Consider the following 20,468-nt stretch of genomic DNA (forward strand, 5'->3'; position numbering starts at 1 on the left):
CTCCGGGGGTTGGTGATAGACAGGGAGGCCTGGCGTGCTGCGATTCATGGGGTCGCAGAGTCGGACACGACTGAGCGACTGATATGATCTGATCTTGTTTTATACCTGCTTTACATATTGTAGTGTGTATATATTAATCCCAAACTTATAATTTATCTTTCCTCCCCTCACTGTTCCCTTTGGTGACCATAAGTTTGTTTTCTATGTCTGTGAGTCTGTTTGTTTTATAAATAAGTTCATTTTTATCTATTTTTTTTTAGATTCCACATAAAAGTGATTGCCATATAATACTTGTCATTGCCTTACTTCATTTAGTTATCATCACCTATGATAATCTCTAGGTCCACCCATTTTGCTGCAAATGGCAAGATTTCATTCTTTTTTATGGCTGAGTAATATTCCATTGCATATATGTACCAAACCTTCTTTACCCATTCATCTGTCCATGGACACTTAGGTTGCTTCCATGTCTTGGTTATTGTAAATAGTGCTGCAAGCATCTTTTCAAAGTATGGTTTTCTCAGTATACGTGACCAGTGGTGTGATTGCTGGGTCAGTTGGTAGTTCTATCTTTATTTTTTAAGGACCCTCCGTCCTGCTCTCCGTAGTGGCTGCACCAATTTACATTGCCACCAATAGTGTAAGAGGGCTCCCTTGTCTCCACACCCTCTCCAGCGTTTATTACCTGTCGGGGGCTTGAGTTCTACCCCTGGTCGGGAACTAGATCCCACATGCCACAACCAAGACCTGGTGCAGCCAAATTATTTAAATAGATAAAAATTTAAAAAAAAAATCAGTTTCTTAAATATTGGAAGTTGGTATTGGTAATGTTCTAGTAATTTCTTAAGCAGAAAAGCAGCTCTGCAAATTGTTTTACAAGTGCATATTTCATACGTATGTGTTTTAGCTTTTGTAAAAAATTGTGAAATAGAGCATACATATAAAGGAGAATCTAGAAATGTACAGTATAAAAAGTAATTCTCTGAACACCCGAATAAACAGCACCCAATCCAAGAGCAAGACCACCCCTCTCCCTACTCCTTAAAACTGCAACAGTTGCCTCCTTTTTTTCACGAGTTATTTTTTATTTATGCCTTTGTATGCATCTGAAATGTCTTAAAGAAAGCTTTTCCAAAGTAAGTGTAGTGCAGTGGAATAGCTCGGACTTCAGAGTCAGAAAGACCAGGTTTTAAACCCCAGCTCAGATGGTAAAGAATATGCCTGCAATGGAGGAGACCTGGATTCGATTCCTGAGTCCAGAAAATCCCCTGCAGAAGAAAATGGCTGCCCACTCCACTATTCTTGCCTGGCGAATCCCATGGACAGTGGAGCCTGCGTTTAGTTGCTCAGTCGTGTCCAACTCTTGTGTGACCCCATGGACTATAGCCCGTCAGGTTCTTCTGTCCATGGAGATTCTCCAGGCAGGAATAATGGAGTGGGTTGCCATGCCCTCCTCCAGGGGATCTTCCCAACCCAGGTCTCCCATATTGGAGGCATACTCTTTACCATTTGATCCACCAGGGAAGCCCATGGGGTCACAAAGAGTTGGACACGACTCAGCGACTAACACACCTGCTCCTTACTAGAGGTGGGACCTTGAGCAAGTCATTTCCCCTCCCCCAGGCTTTTCCTCATCTGCCCAAACACCTGCAGCAAATGCCCACACCTCCCAGGATTGTCTTAAGGATTCAAATCACAAACTCCACACTGATTCAACAAATTTATTGAGACCTCTTGGGACCTAAGCCCTGTAGAAAACAGAAATAAATCAGCTTTCACACTCAGGAAGCTCATGGTTGGAAACTGGTAACTATAAAAACAACACAGCCACTAAGTGCTTTGGATTGGGGAGGGATATAAGGAGGATGTAGTGTTTATAAATCTGGAATCGAACACTAACCACCAAGAGAGGCAGGAGGTGGGGCGGGGCCTCCCACGCAGAGAAGAGCTTGGAACCATCTAGAAAGGGTCTTGCCACGGACACGGCCGCACGCCCACAGGTCTCTGGAGCTCACTGCAGGCTGGCCCACTGCAGGGACGTGTAGACCACCTTACCATCGGGCTGCGGGGAGCAAAGCAGCAGCGTCTTTCTGACACTGGTGCCCAGGCGGCCAGCCGAAACCAGGTCCTGGAGTGGTATGGGATCCTCTGGAGCCCAGCACTGGGCGATGTAGTGAGCGTGGAAACGGAGCGGGTCACCTGGGTGAAGGAGAGAGGCAGGTAGCAGTTTCCACTGGTGGAAAGCTGGAAGACACTGGGACCTCCAACACGGAGGGGATTGCAATGCATCCAGCCATCACTACCGATATTGTAAAAGACACCCTTGGGCCTGGGGGGTGGAGCAAGCTGACACATTATGTGAAAGTGAAGTTGCTCAGTCGTGTCTGACTCTTTGTGACCCCATAGACTGTAGCCTACCAGGCTCCTCTGTCCATGGGATTTTCCAGGCAATAGTACTGGAGTGGATTGCCATTTCCTTCTCCAGGGGATCTTCCCAACCCAGGGCTCGAACCTGGGTCTCCCGCATTGTAGACAGACGCTTTACCATCTGAGCCACGACAACAACAAGTAACTGAATATATCGCTGTCAGTCAAAGCCATGAGGAACTCAAAAGGGTATCATGTATATCCTATCATAAATATCCAATGAGAAATGACTCAGACTAAAAGAAGAGAATGATTTACAACAGAAGGGTGTAATAAAATAGAATTAAGGAGTTAACCAAATTTTTCTGAAAAGGGCCAGATAGTAAATATTTTGTTTTGTGGGCCATGCTGCAAATACTCAACTCTGCCAATCTAGCACCATAGCATCCACTGATCAAATGTAAACAGAGTTGTGTTCCAATAAAACTTTATTTAAAAAGAAAACCTGTCAGTGGGCCTCATTTGACAGGCTGAGGGGAGGGGAGCTATACTTTGCCCCCAGGTTAGATGAACCTGACCAAGTAAAGTAGGACCCTGAGTAGGGAACTATACAGAAAACTAGCAGGTAACATAAATCTATAAAAGCAAGGCTTCCAACAATTCTACTCCTGGGTATTTATCTGAAAAAAAAAAAAAATGAAAACCCTAATTCAAGAAGATAAACGCACCCCTCTGTACATTGCAGCATTATTTACAATAGCCAAGATATGGAAGGGCTTCCCAAGCGGCTCACTGGTAAAGAATCTGCAATGTGTATGTATTATTAAATATAGTAATGTACATAACACTACAAAATATGATTTACTTTTTATTCTATATGTTTTTTGTGAGAGTTCTTTTTTTCCTCTCTTTGTTCATTTACTAAACTGCTCTCCAAAAGAGTTTGGGTTCCCAAGTGTTTCCTGTTTCTTAGAGGCTGAGAAAAGGAGACCAAAAAGGGGGGGAAACGCAGAACGGGGTGGGATTGAAAAATGTCACCAGAGGTCCCAACGCAAACTCACCGGGATAGACCAGGAAGTCACCCCCAAACTTGCCAGCGGCACTGAGGAAGAAGCCTCGTTCCCACAGGTCTCTGTAGATGCTGTAGCGAAGCTCGTGGGCAGGGCGGCCAGCGTGGGGCCAGTCTTTGGACTGCACACGCCAGTCCAGGGGCCTAGCCTTGATGGGCCGCGGCCGAGCAGTGGCCAACTGGATGAGCAGAGCAGACTTCGGTAAGGGGGCCACTCCATTTGAAGGCCCTGGCTGGGGAGAGGAGCCTGGTGGGGGTGAATCCAAGAGAGTTTGATGAATCCAAGGGGCAAGGTTTTTTTCCCAGCCCCCAGCGAGGTCCAGCCCTAGAGTGCCAGCCAAAAATTCCTCAAGGATCTCTTCCCTCCTTCCCCTGGTCCGTGGACTCCAACCCCCACCTTCATGTGCTTCCTCATGCTCTCCAGCAGCCTGGCCAGCACTGGCCTCATTCTCTTCGGCAGCTTGCTTCCCACCGGCCTCCTGGCTCCCACTGGTCCCTGATTCCTGTTCCAGCTTTAGCTTCTTCGCAGCCTGGCCCTCTGTAATCTTCTCTAGTAGCTCCTGACGACGGGTCTCTCGGGCCTCAGCTGCCAGAGCGCTTTGTTCCTGGAAGCCCTGCTCTTGCTGGCGTTTGAAGGATGCCAGTGCCTGAGAAGTAAACTTTCCTGTAATATCAGGATTCAGGAATGCCCTGCCTTAGGGAGCTAGGAATCCTGACTCTGGCCCCTCCAAACCTCGGGAAATGAACCTGGGGATCCTACTATCCTACTCTCACAGAATTCCAGAATCCAGGACTCTCAGACCCCTCCCACCTCAGGACCAGTCGTCCCCGGCCTCCCCTCCCGCAGGTCCCCCGGGAGGGGCGCCCCTAGTCTGCCCCGCCCCTTACCAGGCTGTGTTGACGGGGGTCCGGGCGCGGGGCGCTGACCAGGGTCACTGCGCCGATCTCGGCCAGCAGTCGCGCCTCCTCAGGCATCAGCAGCAGTGGGAGGCCCAGGCGCGAGTTCTGGCGGGGCCCGCGGGGCAGGGCGCCCACCGTGCGGCCCCCCACGCCCAGGCGCTCCCGCAGCGCCTGCACGGCCTCGGCCCCCCACACCAGGGAACGGCCGTTCGCCACCTCCACCACCAGCATCCTCCTGCGGGAGGCCAGGTGCACAGCAGTCACCCACCCGGCAGCACGCCTCTCGCCGCGGGATTCGCGACGCTGGGAGGGCGCCCACAGCCTGGCCGGGGGTCTAGGCGAAGCCCCACCCCTGAGGCTCGTGGGGCGGAACCTCGCTCCAAGCCGCGTTCGCCACCTGCTGAGCGGGAGCGCTAGCCCCGCCCCTTGGGCGCCGGGCTCCGCCCCCGGGCGATCCCGCCAGGCCCCAGGGCTGACCCAGACGACGCCCCGCCCAGAGAGGAGGGCTGGGGCCCCACCGGGGCGCCTTGGACCCTGCGGTCAGCATTCTGGCCAGGGGCGAGACCGGACGTGCGGGTCCCCGCGCCTTGCTGCAAAGCTTGCCGTAGGGCGGACCACGCCCCCTCCGAAAGGTCCGTTTCGGCTTCGCTCTCCAGTGTTCCCGTCAGGTGTCGGGACCTCCGGAGGCCAAAGCCCCCAGAGGCCACGCCCCCTTCGGGTTCCTCGGGGACGCCTCTCCTTTCTGAGCCCTCGAGGTCCGGCCTCAGGTCCCCGCTTTGAGCCCGGCTCGCAGAATGCGAAGCCCCGCCCCCGCCCGAGCGGGGCCGCTTCGTACTTTCGGAAGTCCTCGGCTCAGCCGATCGCGGCCCCGCCCCCTCCCGAAGACTAGGCGTCAGGCGTTCGGACGGCCTCGGCTCACGTCTAGCCCACAGCCTGAGGCCCCGCCCCCTTTGGCCGCCGGCTCCCCCGCCCCCGCCCCGGTTGGAGTTCCCACCCTAAGACCGAACCCCACAGCCGGAAGCCCGGTCCGTTCTCCGCTCGGGCGGGCTCAGCCCGCTCGTGAGCGCTCCCTTCAGAATGTGGCACCGTCCTCTGACGGAAACAGCTATTCACCTCGTAAACACCAGCTCGCAGTCCCAGCGGAGCCACCCCCTACGTAGCGCGCCACGCGGGGCTTCCTCCACCCCCCATGCCGACCCCCTGCGTCGGTGTCGTCACGCCGCCACCTCAGCGGAGCGGGAAGTGTGGGGCCCGCCCCGCAGGGCCGTAGCCCTGCCTTCCCCCTAAAGTGTAAACCCCTCGAACCCGCCCCTCGAAGCGCACCTCCCTCCTCGGTTCCGGGACTAGTAAACGGGCCGCTCGCCACCCTGGCCCCGCCCCTTGAGGTAGAACGCTATTGGCCCCACCCCCTTGGGGGGGGGGTGCTTCTGGGTCCGCCTCTTTCATCTGGCCAAAGCCCGTGGCTCCGCCTCTGTCCTAAACCTGAGACTCAGCCTATGAGCAACCCAAGGTCGCTTCTTTCCGACTACCTCCGAAGGGAGCCGAGGCTGTGGCCCCGCCCACATCCGGCCGAAGCCCTTGGCCCCGCCCACAACCGAACTTACTCGACCACCTCCGAAAAAATCCGAAGCTTGTGGCCCCGCCTCCAAACCACCCCGGATTCTGGCCGAAAGAACCTGGAGCGGAGGCCCCGCCTCCCTCTGAAAGCTTAGCTCCAGGCCCCGCCTATTTCCCGGGTCCCGCGGCGCCTTCGGAGCCCGAAGCTTCTGGCCCCACCCCTTTCCGAGCCGAAGCCCCGCCCTTTGCGTGCTCGCAGCCTGGTAGATCCGAGCCCGGGTACCGCCGCCGGGTCGTGGTTTCTGCGCCGCGTCCGCGCTCCTTGCCCGCCCAGCCCGGACACCACTGGGCGCTGCGCGCACGACCCCGGACCGTGCAGCTCTGCAGGCCCCCGCTAAAGAGGCTGGGGGGTGCGGGGGCGTGCTGGGCGGGGTAGGCGTGGCCGGACCCACGGTAGCCAGCGGGCCAGGACTGCTCGGCCGCCTCCTGCCCTGCGGGCGGCGCAGAACCACGGGCCCAGGTGGGCTGGGGTGTGGAGGCGCCCAGGAGACCGGGAGGGGTCTGAACAGTGTGGGGTCGCTGCGGATCGGCGGACTGTTGGGGTGCGGGGGCGGCACCGGGAGCGAGGCCGAGCTCCGGGGTGGGATGGTCGAGCTCCCGGGTGGCGTAACCGCCTGTGGCTTTGCCCAAAGCGGATATGAGCCATGCTTGGTGCGCGCCCCGGGACTCGGGCTGGGACTGGGGAGCGGGCCGGCTCTCTGGCTTCAGACAGGAGAAGGAACCCGAGCTCGGAGAGAGGTGGAGGCTGGAGACCTGGACTCCTCTAAGGCCCCCTCGAAGAACGGCAGGGGTTTGGAGAGCAGTGTTTTCGGAGGCGGCAGGTGGGGGAGGGCTAGGGGATAAGAAGAGAGGGGCTGGGTGTTGCTTGATCGTTTACGGAGGAGGGGTCGGCAGGTTTGGATTCCTGGGTTCTCAAAGGAGAAGAGATCTGGGGGCCTGGATTCTCAAGAGAGGTCCTGGGGGTGACTTCCTCTATCCTCAAAGGAGGAAGGGCCTGGAGGTCGGGATTCCTGTGTTCTCAGAGGAGAGGAGCTGACGGTAGGACTCCTTGATCTTTGACAACTGGGGATTCGGACGGGGGCAGATTCCTAAATCCTCTAAGGAGGAGGGTCTGGCGGCCGGACTCCTGGGTTCTCACTGTGAACGTCTGCCCTTACCCTAGAACATGTCGCCCGAAGAATGGACTTATCTAGTGGTTCTTCTTATCTCCATCCCCATCGGCTTCCTCTTTAAGAAAGCTGGTGAGTCAGGTTCCCTCCTCAGCGGAAAATAAGGGGGGGGGGGGCGGGCATAACGGGGTACCCCCTGGAAAGTTCTACGCTGATCCTGTGCCTTCTCCCCGCAGGACCTGGGCTGAAGAGATGGGGGGCGGCAGCCGTGGGCCTGGGGCTCACCTTGTTCACCTGTGGCCCCCACACTTTGCATTCTCTGGTCACCATCCTTGGGACCTGGGCGCTCATTCAGGCCCAGCCCTGGTGAGGATTTGGTGGGAGGAGGGGGGGAGCACGGAGCCGGTGGAAGATGCAACCTCTTTCCTCTTGAGGTCTTTCTCTGTTTCTGCCTCAGTCTCTGGATGTCTCTTGTGCCCCTCGAGATTCTCTGTGTCATGTGTCTGGTCTGTTTCTCCTCCTCTCCTGCCTTTTTCTGGGTCTGGTCCCTGTGTGTTTGTCCTGACCCTTGACGTCCATGTGATGGATTCAGGAGAGAGGAGGGCCCTGGTGTTCTCTCTCTCTCCCTCGCCTCTCTCCCTCCCTCTCAGAAACAAGTGGAGGCATGAAGGGTCTTCCCCCTGCAGCGTCTCTCTTCATCTCCTCCTTGTTCTCTGTTGCTGTGCGTTTTTGTGCAGCTCTTTCGGTCATGTTCATTCTGTACACCCCCCTCCCCTATCTCTGAAGGTGGGCGGTGGGGGGTGGGATCTGCAGCTGGAATCCAGGGGAGAGAGAGGCAAGACCTCCCGCACCCAGCGCGACAGGCCTCCTGTCTTGTCTCAGCTCCTGCCACGCCCTGGCCCTCGCCTGGACCTTCTCCTACCTGCTTTTCTTCCGCGCGCTCAGCCTGCTGGGCCTGCCCACTCCCACGCCCTTCACCAACGCCGTCCAACTGCTGCTGACACTGAAGGTCAGGCTCCCCCCACACCCCCAGCCCTCCCTGGGTGCCCGGGAACTAGCCCAGCTTTACCTTCTCCTCCCTGGGGAGGCAGAGGAGGTGGGTCGGTCTCTCCCACTCACTCTGCTGAGGGCAGGACTTCACCTCTCAGCTCTTCCCTGGGGTAAAAAAGTTCCCAAAGCTATATAACTGTGGGTGTCAGTGGATGGCTGGGCTAAAGTGCATCTTTGTAGCAAGCCACGTTGCAAAAGAGAAAAAACAAAACAAAACCCAGCTTTGGGCAGAGAGCACTGAGCTGAGGGCACAAAAGCAGGACACCCTGTCTGGCTTCCCACGACCTGGGAAGATGGGAGAAAACAGGCCCTGCCACAGAAGAAAAGGTCGCGCATTGCTCCTGTGTGCTACCTCTCAGGGAACGGAAGGGTCAGGCGGCAGTGGCGGGCAGGGCTGTCCCGGCATCCCGTGTTCCTGGGCGGGAGCTGAAGGGTGGGCAGGAGTGGGTTAGGAGTTGGAGGAAACCAGAGCCTCTTGGGACGCAGGGAGCAGTGGGCTTGGAAGGGGGCCGGCCGCGTGCCGCCAGCTGTGTGCTAGCCACATGGACTGTCCCTCAAGGGGAGACCGCAGTGCGGGCCAAGCCGTGCGGGGCCTGGCTGGCCCCAGTGCAGAGTTCTGACTTCTTCCTGTGGGGGCCCAAGAGCCACTACAAGAGGTTTTTCTGAAAACCTGTGACCAGGTTTACAGGTTTAAAAATACTTCCTCCAGATGCTAAGAGAACTGCAGCAGGAAGGGTAAGGTGAGCTGACGTGGGACTCCTTTATCTAAGTCCAACCGACAAACTGAAGGCTTGAGGCAGGCCTGGGGCAGCTAATCAGGGCCCCACCAGGAGGCCTGGCACGTAGGAGAACCTGGGGCGCATTGTGTTGATGTTTACCTCGACCAGGGCTGGATGAGAAAGGGTCCTGGGCCCAAGGGGACGAGAGGAGGGGAGCCCAGAAGGAAAAGGACTTGGGTAGATTCGAGAAGGTTGGTCAAGGGTCACAGCCAGGCCCCAGGCGGTCTTATCAATAAAGGGAATAAAAACACGGGAATACAAACCCAAGGTTCACTCCTGCCTGCCTCAGCCATCTGCCAACTGAAGCCTGGCTGAAGCTGGAAGACACAGACCTGTGGGTGTCGGGCCAGCCTGGGGTCTGTGTGCAGAAGGGTAGAGAGCAGGCTGGGGGGCCAGGGTAAACATACTCAGCCCAGTGGTGGACGCAAAGTGAAAGGGACAGGCCCAGAGACTTCAGGGACTCAACCTGGGGAGCAAGGAAGGTTTCCAGTCTAAGCAGCTCATCGGATGCTGATGGCATTTGATGGGGCTTCCCTGGTGGCTCAGCTGGTAAAGAATCCGCCTGCAATGTGGGAGACCTTGGTTCAATCCCTGGGTTGGGAAGATCCCCTGGGGAAGGGAAAGGCTACCCACTCCAGTATTCTGGCCTGGAGAATCCCATGGACTGGCAAGGGGGAAGAGACCAGATGAACACCCGCTTCGAGAAATAGCTAAAACCGTTTTCCACTTGGGATGTGTTAAATTCGAGGGGCCCGGAAGTCATCCATCCATGTATTAATGAGAAGAGGCAGCTGCTTTTTCTTTTTTTTTTAATTTATTTTGGCCATGCCACGTGGCCTGTGGGATCTTAGTTTGCCAACCAAGCATCATCAAACCCGGGCCCCGGTAGTGAAAGCACCAAGCCCTAACCTCTGGACCACCAGGGAATTCCCTAGAGGCAGCTTGATGGACAAGCTTGGGGCTTGAAGAAGTCCCACCAGGGTACAGCATGGGTGGTACCTAAAGCCATGAACTGCGGGGGAACACGGAAAGATGGAACTTAGAAGAAAAAAAGACAGAGGGCCCCAGGAGGGAGCCCTTACTCGTGGTTAGATGCTCAGAGCTGCCCAAGGAGCAGCGCCTCGGCACCCAGCCCCACAGGACCCCCCGGCCCTTGGCCTCCCAGGGCGGTCATGAACGGGAGGTGGGTGTGAGGAGGCCAGGGTCTGAGCTGTCCTCCCGCTTGCCCCTTCCTCCCAGCTGGTGAGTCTGGCCAGTGAAGTTCAGGACCTGCACGTGGCCCAGAGGAAGGAAATGGCCTCGGGCTTCAGCAAGGGGCCCCCCTTGGGGTTGCTGCCGGACGTGCCCTCTCTGATGGAGACCCTCAGCTACAGCTACTGCTACGTGGGAATCATGACAGGTGAGTGTGTCCACCCCAGGCCTGCCTCTGCCTGGACTCTGCTGTCTGTTCTGTGTTCCTGCCCCACCCCCACCCCCCATTCCAGCCTCTGCTGCTCTGAGTATGAGCCTCTGAGCCCCAGTCCATGTCTCCCTCTCCCGCTGGCCCCAGGGCCCCTCCAGAGTAGACACAGATTGTTCTGTGCCTCAGTGATTCTTTGTAACTTACTGGGAGCACACGGGAGATTAAGGAGAAAGATCGATGTCACCCTAATGTGTCTGCCGCCCAGGCCACAAGGATTCACAGCGTATGATCCGACTTTTAGTTTCAGAACATATTTTTCATTACTGTTGACCTTGTAGAAGGTTTTGACTTCTGTAACAACTGTATTAGGGAAGTCGCACAGTCGTGTCCAACTCTTTGCGAACCCATGGACTGTCGCCTACCAGGCTCCTCTGTCCATGGGATTTTCCAGGCAATAGTACTGGAGTGGATTGCCATTTCCTTCTCCAGGGGATCTTCCCAACCCAGGGATCGAACCCAGGTCTCCCGCGTTGTAGACTGACGCTTTACGGTCTGAGCCACCAGGGAAGTCCTTAACAAGTGTATTGAGCTGTGATTACCATATTCGCCCGCTCACAACCACACCCAGGTTGCTGGGTTTGAGTCTCTCTACCTCAGAAAGAACCCCTGCATCCTTTACCATTGTCTCCCAAACCTCCAGCTGCCTCCATTCCCTGAAAGCACTGACTTTCTCTCTGTGTTTGCCTACCCTGATGGAATCATATAGCATGTGGTCCTCTGTGACGTGTGAGACTTTCAACACTTCTGTTAAAGCCTTCTGCTCCCTCCCTATGCCAAGCCATCATTTTATATAAAGTGCAGCAGTCCCCTGTTTTCTGTCACTGTCCCTCTGCAGCCCCTCCCTGCTCAGTGGCTGAGGGGTCTCCTGAAAAAGCAAAATAATAATCTAGCCCTGCCCTGGTGGGGGAGCCTACAGTGGTTACCCTAGCACTGAGGAAAAAAAAACCCAGAGTCCTTGGAGATTGAAAGGGCTACCCACTCCAGTATTCTTGCCTGGGAAATCCCACGGACAGAGGAGCCTGGCGGGATAGAGTCCATGGGTTCGCAGAGAGTCAGATGTGACTGAGTGCGCACGCATGCATGCACAACATATACAAACAAGTTGGTGGTCTTACACAAATGGGAAACGTGCATGCAGTCAGCACCCCATCAAATAATCTTCCCAACACACCACTAGTCTCTCCTGCTCCCTTCTAGTTGCTGTCTCCCGAGGGTAACCACTCTCTGGACTTCTAAGAGCATAGGTTAGTGTTGTCTGTTTTGGGACATTATGTGAATAGAATCAAATACAGTACGTATTCTTTTGTACTGGCTTATTTGCTCAATGGTATGCAAGACTTTTGCTGCATGGACGTGTACCTGGTTTGTGTTCATGGCTATGTAGTATTCCATTGAGTGGATAAACCACACGTTATCCAAAAAAAAAAAAAAAAGATATATATATATATATATATATATATATATATATATATATAAAGCCAAACCCAAAGCCCTGGTCAGATCCCGCCCAGGGCCTTGCCCCTGCAACCCTCTGATGTCTTCTCAGGCCCCTGTCTTCCTCAAGGGATGCGCTGCTGCGCTCCCTGTTCCTGACCCCCGGGCCCCCCTGCCCGCCTCCCTCCAAATGTGGTCTGTCTGTCTCCATCAAGTGTGCCAGGACCCCCTGGTTCTCAGAATCCTCTGTCTGCTCCCTAAGTGTCTGTTCCTCTTTCCTGCCAAGTCCCCTGTCTCCCCCTTTGTCCACTTTCCCTTGCTCTCCGTCCTCCTCTCTCCCTGGTCCCCCTGGTTCCCCGGTTCCTGGCCCATCTCCCCGGCCCCGAGACCGGCGCTCTGCCCGCGGACCCCACGTGCACCAGCGTCTGACCGCGGCCCGCCCTCCCGCCACAGGGCCGTTCTTCCGCTACCGCACGTACCTGGACTGGCTGGAGCAGCCCTTCCCGGGGGCCGTGCCCAGCCTGCGGCCCCTGTTGCGCCGTGCCTGGCCGGCCCCGCTCTTCGGCCTGCTCTTCCTGCTCTCATCACACCTCTTCCCGCTGGAGGCCGTGCGCGAGGACGCCTTCTACGCCCGCCCGCTGCCCGCCCGCCTGTTCTACATGATCCCCGTCTTCTTCGCCTTCCGCATGCGCTTCTACGTGGCCTGGATTGCCGCCGAGTGCGGCTGCATTGCCGCTGGCTTCGGGGCCTACCCCGTGGCCGCCAAAGCCCGGGCCGGGGGCGGCCCCACCCTCCAATGCCCACCCCCCAGCAGGTCAGGCGGCGGGAGGGAGGTGTCCCAAGACCCAGTCAGCCCCATCACCGCGGGCTGGCCCTGCCCCTAGCAGGGAGGAGAGTGGGGAGCAGCGCGGGGAGGAGGGGGGGCTGGTCTCCCACCTGTTGTCAGCAGAGTGTCACTCTTGACCACCACAGCCTGCCCTCCCCTGTCCTAGGAAAACTCCTAAAACGTATGGATCGCCCCCTGTTGTGTGCTTGTCACCCCCTGGGGTATGAATTGCTCTCTGTTGCTAGGAAAAGGAAGGTGTATTCTAGCAACCCCCATGCTGCCCGTCTGTTGCCATGAAAGTGTCACCCCAGTAACCCGGTTGTTGCTGGTTGCTCAGGATGCTGTCCCTGGGCACTGAGGAGCAGCCCCTTGTTGCTAGGGAAACCATTCCCTAGCAACAGAACTACCCCTTCCTGCCTTTGTTGCTATGGAAACGGCATCCCCTAAACTGCCCCCTTCTTTGCTGGGAGCAAGCAGACCCTCCCCGTGAGATGTCACCACATAACGGCCTCTGTTTTAAATAGCATTCTCTTTATTTATTTTTGGCTGCTGAGCACAGGCTTTCTCTGGTTGGGGTGAGCGGGGGCTACTCTTCGTCTGGGCGGCGGGGGGTGGGGGCGGGGGGCAAGCTTCTCCTTCTGGTGGCTTCTCTTGTTGGGGAGTGCAGGCTCAGGAGCTGTTGCCCACAGCCTCAGCTGCTCCAGGGCGTCTGGGGTCTTCCCAGACCAGCAATGGAACCCTAGTCAGCCCCCTGCATTGGCAGGCAGATCCTTACCCGCCTGGGAAGTCCCAGAAATGGCATTCTCCACCATGCTGTCGACGGGGGGACACCATTCTTAGTAACCACCAGAAGCCCCAGTAACTATGGATTAAGCTTGTACCTGGCAAAGCTACTCCCCTAGTTCCTTCATCACAAGGCAGATCACAGGTCTAGTAACTAGGGACTCCCTTGTTGCTAAGGATACGTTACTCCTGTGTTGCTGGGGAAGTGGCCCCCTGGCAATCAGGAGTGGGCCCTCCCTCGGTTCCCTGCAGCTGTCGTCTGGCCTTCAGGCTGGGGCTGGTGTAAATTTTGAACGACTCCTTACTAGGGTTGGGCCATCCCCTCGTAGTCACAGCAGCCATTCCGTTGTGAGGGAAGTGGCGCCCCCCACGCAACATTTCTTCCTTCTGCCAGAGTAACCAAAGGCAGGCCTCCAATTGCTAGAGGGTATCCCCCAGAAGACGTCAGGCAGGAGCTGAAAGCTTTTCTAAACCTTCTGGGCCCTGCTCTTAATGGAAGCCGTGCTTCTGTTATCAGAAGCAGCCAGTGGTTCAGGCAGGTCAGTGATAATCCCCTTCTGCTGGGAGCGTTGGCACCGGTGACCCAGGAACCTCTGTATTGCTGGAGCTGATCCTTCTAGAACAGTCATACGGACTGATAGCCAGCAAACGCCTTTTCAGGACCCTTTTTTTAAACATCCTAGGCTTGTCGCTAAGAAATGCCCTTTCCCTAGCAACAGAGACCATCTAGGTGGCAGGCAGGCCTAGAACATCTCCCTAGCAACCACGGACCACCTCGTTGTTAGGGCTGCTGTTTCCCCAGTCAGGGAAGGGTTTGAGGAACGTAGAAAGGACTTTTGGAGGCTTCTCTGGATATGCTGAGCTTGGTTGCTAAGGAACCGCCTTACCCCAGCATCTGAGACCATTGGCAGGTCAGGTTGCTAAGGACTCACAGCTTAGTAACCGTAACCCTTGCAGACTTTTCCTGGCTGTTGCAGGTTCCCTTCCCAAGAGAAAGAGAATCCTATTTCTGTGGAACTGTGCACGTCCCCTCCCCCCGCCCCCAAATGCACCCTCTGGGCTCCCCTCCCTTGTTGCCCTAGCAAATGCGACAGCCAGGGAGCTGTTGCCTGGTCAGACTCCCCTCCTTAGCATCCGGGGCTGGGACAGGAGCCAGCGTCGGGAGGGGGCCTGGCTGAGCTGCATGTCTGTCCCCCACCCTCGTCCTCCACCCCCCCAGTCCGGAGATGGCGGCTTCCCTGGAGTACGACTATGAGACCATCCGCAACATCGACTGCTACAACACAGACTTCTGCGTGACAGTGCGGGAGGGCATGCGGTACTGGAACATGACGGTGCAGTGGTGGCTGGCGCAGTACATCTACAAGAGCTCTCCCGCCCGCTCCTACGTGCTCAGGTGAGCCCACCTGTCGCGGAGGACGGCATGCAACTACATCTCCCAGCTGCCCCGGAGGCGCCCTGCGGCTCCCCCAAGCGGGCCTCCGCCCCTGAGGGTCATGGGAGCTGTAGTTTCTTGAGCCTCTGGCTGCGGCTCGGATTGCGTTACCGGGGTAAGCTCGTTCCTCTTTCTCCGGGCCTCCGTTTCTACTTCTGTAAAGCCGGCCGCGTGGCACAGGCGCAGTGTACTAAGTCCTATGGATTCGATGACTATACCTTCTGGAATCATGACCCTGCCAATATCTAAGAAACGTTAAGCAGTTGGTTGAGCTCTGTTCCCTCAACTTTTTTTTTTTTCTCTCAAAAAATTCCCCTACATGCTTTTCTTTTTCTAGTTTTTTTTTAAATTGAAGTATAGTTGATTTACAATGTTGTATTCATTTCAGATGTACAGCAAAGTGATTTAGTTATATATATATTTTTAAATTTTTTATTTTTTGCTTTTTCCCACTATGCTTTGCAACCTGCAGAATCTTAGTTCCCCAACCAGGATCTGAACCCACCCCAGCAGTGAAAGGGCAGAGTCCTAACCACTGGACTGCCAGGGAGTTCCCTATCCATTTTTTTTTTTTTTTTCAGATTATTTTCCCTTATAAGTTATTACAGAGTACTGAGTAGAATTCCCTATACAGTAACCAATACATTAAGTCCTGGTTGGTTATCTATTGTATATAGTGTGTATATGTTAACCCGAAACTCCCAGTTTGTCCCTCGCCACGACCCAGTGTCCCCAGCTCTTCAATGGGGGTAATGCCGTTAACCTGTGTCATAGGTTGCCCTGAGAAATAAGTGAGATAAAGTGTTAAATGCACTTAATGTGAGCCCTGAGCGGCTTTCATTATCCTTCACTCACCTGGTAATTCCTGAGTGGAGACTTTCTGTAAAGATAAGATAAACTGACACATTTAGATCTTGACAAATTTAGGAAGTAGGAAATCTTGAGGAGATCTAGGCTCAGAGAGGTCAGGCCACCTGCCAAGTATCCCTCCCTCTTCCCCTCGCCACCAGGTGAGGTCAGGATACACCGTAACATGTCCTCGTAATGAAGCGGTTAATCATGGCACCTCTGGAGCTAGACCTACCTGGATGTGCTGTCTAGTTTCGATTTAAAGATGCGCTCTGACCTTGTATGGGGCATGGAATAAAGGCGGGGAGGGGAGCAGGAGATGAGGCAGGCACTGGCCCAGTGGACACTGATGCTGTCCTAGAGTAGGGACCGGTGGCCAAAAGTAGATGCACTGGAGAGGTGAGGTCAGGGCTCGGCCCCCACGTGCATGGGGGGCATGAGAGGAAATGCAGCGGGGTGCCCAGGTGGTGGGCATGGGTGATGAAGGAGAGGAAGTCTGCACAGGAGGAAGTTTCAGAAGCGGGCAAGCCAAGGAAGCCAGACTTGGGTTTAGTCTCACTGACTTTGAGGTGACAGTTAGATTTCTAGCCAGGGTTATTGGATAGGCACTGAGTTATGCGATTCTGGCTTATTACTGAAAGGTTGGTGTAAGAAGTGGACCCGTGAGCATCGGCAGCTGTAGATGGTGCTTAAAGCTCTGGGGCTGCGTCTCAGGTCAAAGCACAGAGTGGACATACATTTAGACCAGGGATTTTCAATGTCTGAGTCACTCAGTGCTGTCTGACTCTTTGCGACCCCATGGACTGAAGCCCGGCAGGCTCCTCTGTCCATGGGATTCTCCAGGCAAGACTACTAGAGTGGGTTGCCATTCCCTTCTCCAGGGCATCTTCCCAACCCAGGAATTGAACCCGGGTCTTCTGCACAGCAGGTGAATTCTTTACCATCAGAATCACCAGGGAAGGCCCAGGACTCTCTCACTGGGGGTGTGGGGGGTGGGCAGTTGTGCTGCGCCCCCAGGGGTTATCTGGCAAGTCTGGAGATGCTGTATCCTAATGGAGTCTAGTAGGCAGAGGCCTAAAGGCAGGCACAGGACAGCCCACCCCCACCCATCCTGAAGAATGACCCAGCCCCAGATGTCTGTAGCGCCAACATTGAGGAACCGGAACCGTGGTGTAGACTGGGGGCTGGGAGGAGGGGCCAGTGCAGACACAGCCAGTGAGAGAGGAGGACGATCAGCAAAGCGTTAGGTTAGTTCCCTTCAGACAAGCAAGGGTGTCAAGGAGGAGGGGCAGGAGGGAGACTGTGTCTGCCCCTGCCGGGAGCTCCAGGGACAAGGGCAAGTGTGACCCTGGGGGTGGGGGGGAGGAGGGGCATGGTGGGAGGAATTCCCCTGCATCCTTGCAAGGTGAAGTGAAAGCCGGATTGGAGTGGGTTCAAGAGAGGCTAGAAGATTCTCTGGAGAGTGTTCGCTGCATGGGGGAGGGCGGGAGCCTCGAAACAGGGAGAGAGTAGCTGAGGAAGGGGCCAAGAGCTGGGCTGTGCACACGCTGAGTTGGAGATGCTGGGCTCACGCTCATGTGCATCCTCCTGTAAGTTCCTGTCAGTTCTGGCAGCCCAGAGCATCGTCTCTCCACCAGAGGTAAGAGAAAGGAAACAGTTTGGGTCCTGAGTGGGCATTAAACCAGATTTCAAGGCACAGCACAAGTAACCTCCTGCTGAGAATTACCAAGATGGAAAGAAATCTTACCCTTTTTATAAAAAAAAAAAGTTCATCCATTTTATTTTTATTTTTTAAGTTGGAGTAGAGTTGTGTTCCTTTCAGGTGTACAGCAGAGTGAATCAGTTATATATGTATACACGTATCCATTCTTTTTCAGTTTCTTTTCCCACACAGGTCATTACAAAGCTTGAGTAGAGTTCCCTGTGCTATACATAGGTCCTTATTGAAAGGGAAAGTGTTCGTCGCTCAGTCGTGTCTGACTCTTTGCAAACCCATGGTCTGGCCATGGAATTCTCTAGGCAAGAATACCGGAGTGGGTTGCCAATTCCCTTCTCCAGGGGGATCTTCCCTACCCAGGAATTGAACCCAGGTCTCTTGCATTTCTTTACCGACTGAGCCAGCAGGGAAGCCTCAAGAATACTGGAGTGGGTAGCCATTCCCTTTGGGGCATCTTCCCAACCCAGGGATCGAACCCAGGTCTCTCACATTGCAGGCAGATTATTTAGTGTCTGAGCTACAGGGAAGCCCATGGTCCTTACTAGTTGTCTAGAAACCTCTCTTTTTTGACTATCCACTGCCACGTACAGCCCTTCACATAGCATGTTCTCAAGAGACACACAGCACGTGCCTGCTTTCGGGTCCATCTGAAGCTCACCTGGCAATCGGTTTGCCAGCTGTGCTAGTTAAGGGTCCTTATCAACAAACCTCCTATCTCTGTCACCAGTGGGATAAAGCCCCACCGCTGCAGGGAGACAGGCTCTATCTCCCACCACATCTCTGCTTCCAGGAGATGGCTCCCAGGCCCTCAAGGAAAACATTCCTGGACAGTAACAATTTCTAGAGGCCTCTTTCACCTTTTCAGAGATTGATATCTGCATCCAAAGGACAAAGGAAAGATGCTCAAACAGTAGATTTTTTTTTTTCAAGGAAATGGCCTAAGGAAAGAGAAGGAGGAAAACATCTGCCCTGTCAACAACAGGGAGATTTAGCCTTTTTATGGACATTGCGCCCTCCCCCACCTACCCCCACACAGCGGTCAGTGTCATTCTCATCGTTGGGATTTTTGTGTTGAAGTCGCATCCGATTCTTTGTCATCCCACGGACTGCGGCACGCCAGGCTTCTCTGTCCTTCACTGTCTCTTGGAGTTTGCTCAAACCCGTGTCCGTCGAGTCGGTGATGGCATCCAACCATCTCGTCCTCTGCCGCCCCCTTCTGCCTTCAATCTTTCCCAGCATCAGGGTCATATTTGTACTTTAAGCACCCTGACGTGCCAGAGGCAAACCTTGGTGCCCATGGGCAGGAACTCAGACACAGTCCTTGGCAGAGCCTGCTGTGATTTGTGGGCACCCGGTGGAAGTGGGGGTCGGAGCCTGAATCTGTGGGTCTTCAAGGGCTAGCGTTTTTGGAATCAATAAGAAGGGACCATGGCTGGAGATGTCTCAGTCTTCGTGGATCAGGAATTATAGTCCTAGATCCTCAAATCCTTAGAGAGGAAGTGCAGGGATTTGACTCCTAGGTCCTGAGGGGAGAGTGTTGGGAGGGGGTTGCTGAGAAGACAGTAGAGACTCCTGGGTCTGAGGGAGAAGGGGATGGGAGTCCAGACCCCGGGGTCTGAGGGAGGAGGGGCTGGGGGCCTGGACCCCCAGGTCTGAGGGAGGAGGGGCTGGGGGCCTGGACCCCCGGGTCTGAGGGGGGAGGGGCTGGGGGCCTGGACCCCTGGGTCTGAAGGGGGAGGGGCCGGGGGGCTGGATCCCTGGGTCTGAGGGGGGAGAAGGTGTGGGGCCTGGATCCCCGGGTCTGAGGGAGGAGGGGCTGGGGGCCTGGACCCCCGGGTCTGAGGGAGGAGGGGCCGGGGGGCCTTGACCCCCGGGTCTGAGGGAGGGGAGGGGCCGGGGGGCTGGACCCCCGGGTCTGAGGGGGGAGGGGCTGGGGGCCTGGACCCCCGGGTCTGAGGGGGGAGGCCGGGGTCTGCACCCCAAACCCTGATTCCCGGCCCCCCGCAGGAGTGCATGGACCATGCTGCTGAGCGCCTACTGGCACGGCCTGCACCCTGGTTACTACCTGAGCTTCCTCACCATCCCGCTGTGCCTGGCAGCCGAGCGCCAGCTGGAGTCGGCCCTTCGGTGGCGGCTGGGTCCCGGGGGCCAGAAGGCCTGGGACTGGGTGCACTGGTTTCTGAAGATGCGGGCCTACGATTACATGTCCATGGGCTTCGTGCTGCTTTCGCTGCGGGACACCCTCCGCTACTGGGCCTCGGTATACTTCTGCGTCCACGTCCTGGCCTTGGCAGCCCTGGGTCTGGGGCTGGCCCTGGGCCGGGGCGGCCCTGGGCGGCGGAAGTCTGGGGCCCCGGCCCCCAGCCCGGCCTCGGGAAAGCTCCGGGAGGAGTGAGCCCTCGCCACACACCCTCTGCCGGTTGATCGGCCCCCTCGCTTTGGCCTGGGAATCCCGTGAACCAGGCTCTCGCTGCCCTTTCCAAGAAGAGGCCGGAATTTGGCCCGGGGCCTGGAGAGGATTCCTGGGCTCTCTGCCCTGACAGACCAAGGCGTGGGCGCACCTGCTTCCCTGGCTACCACCACCCGCGTCCTGATGATCAGTTTTCCCTCCCGTAAAAATCAAGATAAATACCCAGAGAGAATCTCCATTGTCCCTGCCTGGGCCTGCTGTTCAGAGATCTGTCTCCCGCCACACCGGGGCCGGTGGGCCACAGGGCTTCTTGGGCAGCTGGCCTTGCTTTGGCTGCACGGTGTGGGGGTCGGAGCCTCAGGGTGGGTCCGGGAGTTGGGTTGGGGGAAGTGGGCGCTTTCTGGCCGCTTTCGCTCCACGTCCTCTCGGTAGACCTGCTCGGAGGGTGACCCTCTTGGAAGGGAGAAGCCGCGGTGCAGACGTCCTGGCCTTCGTGGGTTTCATCTGAGCCAGCCAAGGGTCCCCGCGCTCCTGTAGCCTCCTGTCATCCTCGGGCCTGAAACAGGCTCAGAATGTGTAAATCTCTCCCAATAAAGTGTCACACGGAGACTCTGTGGGATATCTGTGGACGGTCAGCAAGGGTGGGGGGACCGCATACCTC

At 56.1% G+C, this 20,468-nt stretch overlaps 2 protein-coding genes across 4 annotated transcripts; one reads left to right on the plus strand and one right to left on the minus strand.

The window, feature by feature from the left end:
• Window positions 1-1,707: 1,707 nt before the first annotated feature.
• TSEN34 (tRNA splicing endonuclease subunit 34) lies at window positions 1,708-5,695 on the minus strand. Of its 2 annotated transcripts, none has more exons than XM_055551649.1 (5): window positions 5,660-5,695; window positions 4,325-4,571; window positions 3,834-4,083; window positions 3,429-3,683; window positions 1,708-2,199 (listed from the first exon to the last, which is right to left on the minus strand). In XM_055551649.1, the coding sequence occupies exons 2-5, from the start codon at window positions 4,565-4,567 to the stop codon at window positions 2,012-2,014; spliced, it is 936 nt and encodes a 311-aa protein (XP_055407624.1). In that variant the 5' UTR covers window positions 4,568-4,571; window positions 5,660-5,695; the 3' UTR covers window positions 1,708-2,011. The 2 variants fall into 2 exon arrangements, with proteins under 2 accessions (XP_055407624.1, XP_055407623.1); XM_055551648.1 differs by lacking the exon at window positions 5,660-5,695 and adding an exon at window positions 5,450-5,598.
• Window positions 5,696-6,033: 338 nt separating this feature from the next.
• MBOAT7 (membrane bound O-acyltransferase domain containing 7) lies at window positions 6,034-20,415 on the plus strand. Of its 2 annotated transcripts, XM_055551645.1 has the most exons (9): window positions 6,034-6,413; window positions 6,938-6,991; window positions 7,116-7,194; window positions 7,299-7,428; window positions 7,945-8,071; window positions 10,131-10,290; window positions 12,241-12,601; window positions 14,616-14,792; window positions 19,405-20,415. In XM_055551645.1, exons 3-9 carry the CDS (start codon window positions 7,119-7,121, stop codon window positions 19,790-19,792), a joined length of 1,419 nt encoding a protein of 472 aa, XP_055407620.1. In that variant the 5' UTR covers window positions 6,034-6,413; window positions 6,938-6,991; window positions 7,116-7,118; the 3' UTR covers window positions 19,793-20,415. The 2 variants fall into 2 exon arrangements, with proteins under 2 accessions (XP_055407620.1, XP_055407618.1); XM_055551643.1 differs by lacking the exon at window positions 6,938-6,991 and having other exon boundaries at window positions 6,035-6,413.
• The last annotated feature ends 53 nt before the right edge of the window (window positions 20,416-20,468 follow it).

Source organism: Bubalus kerabau, chromosome 17 (genome assembly GCF_029407905.1).
Source record: "Bubalus kerabau isolate K-KA32 ecotype Philippines breed swamp buffalo chromosome 17, PCC_UOA_SB_1v2, whole genome shotgun sequence".
NCBI classification, from domain to species: domain Eukaryota; kingdom Metazoa; phylum Chordata; class Mammalia; order Artiodactyla; family Bovidae; genus Bubalus; species Bubalus kerabau.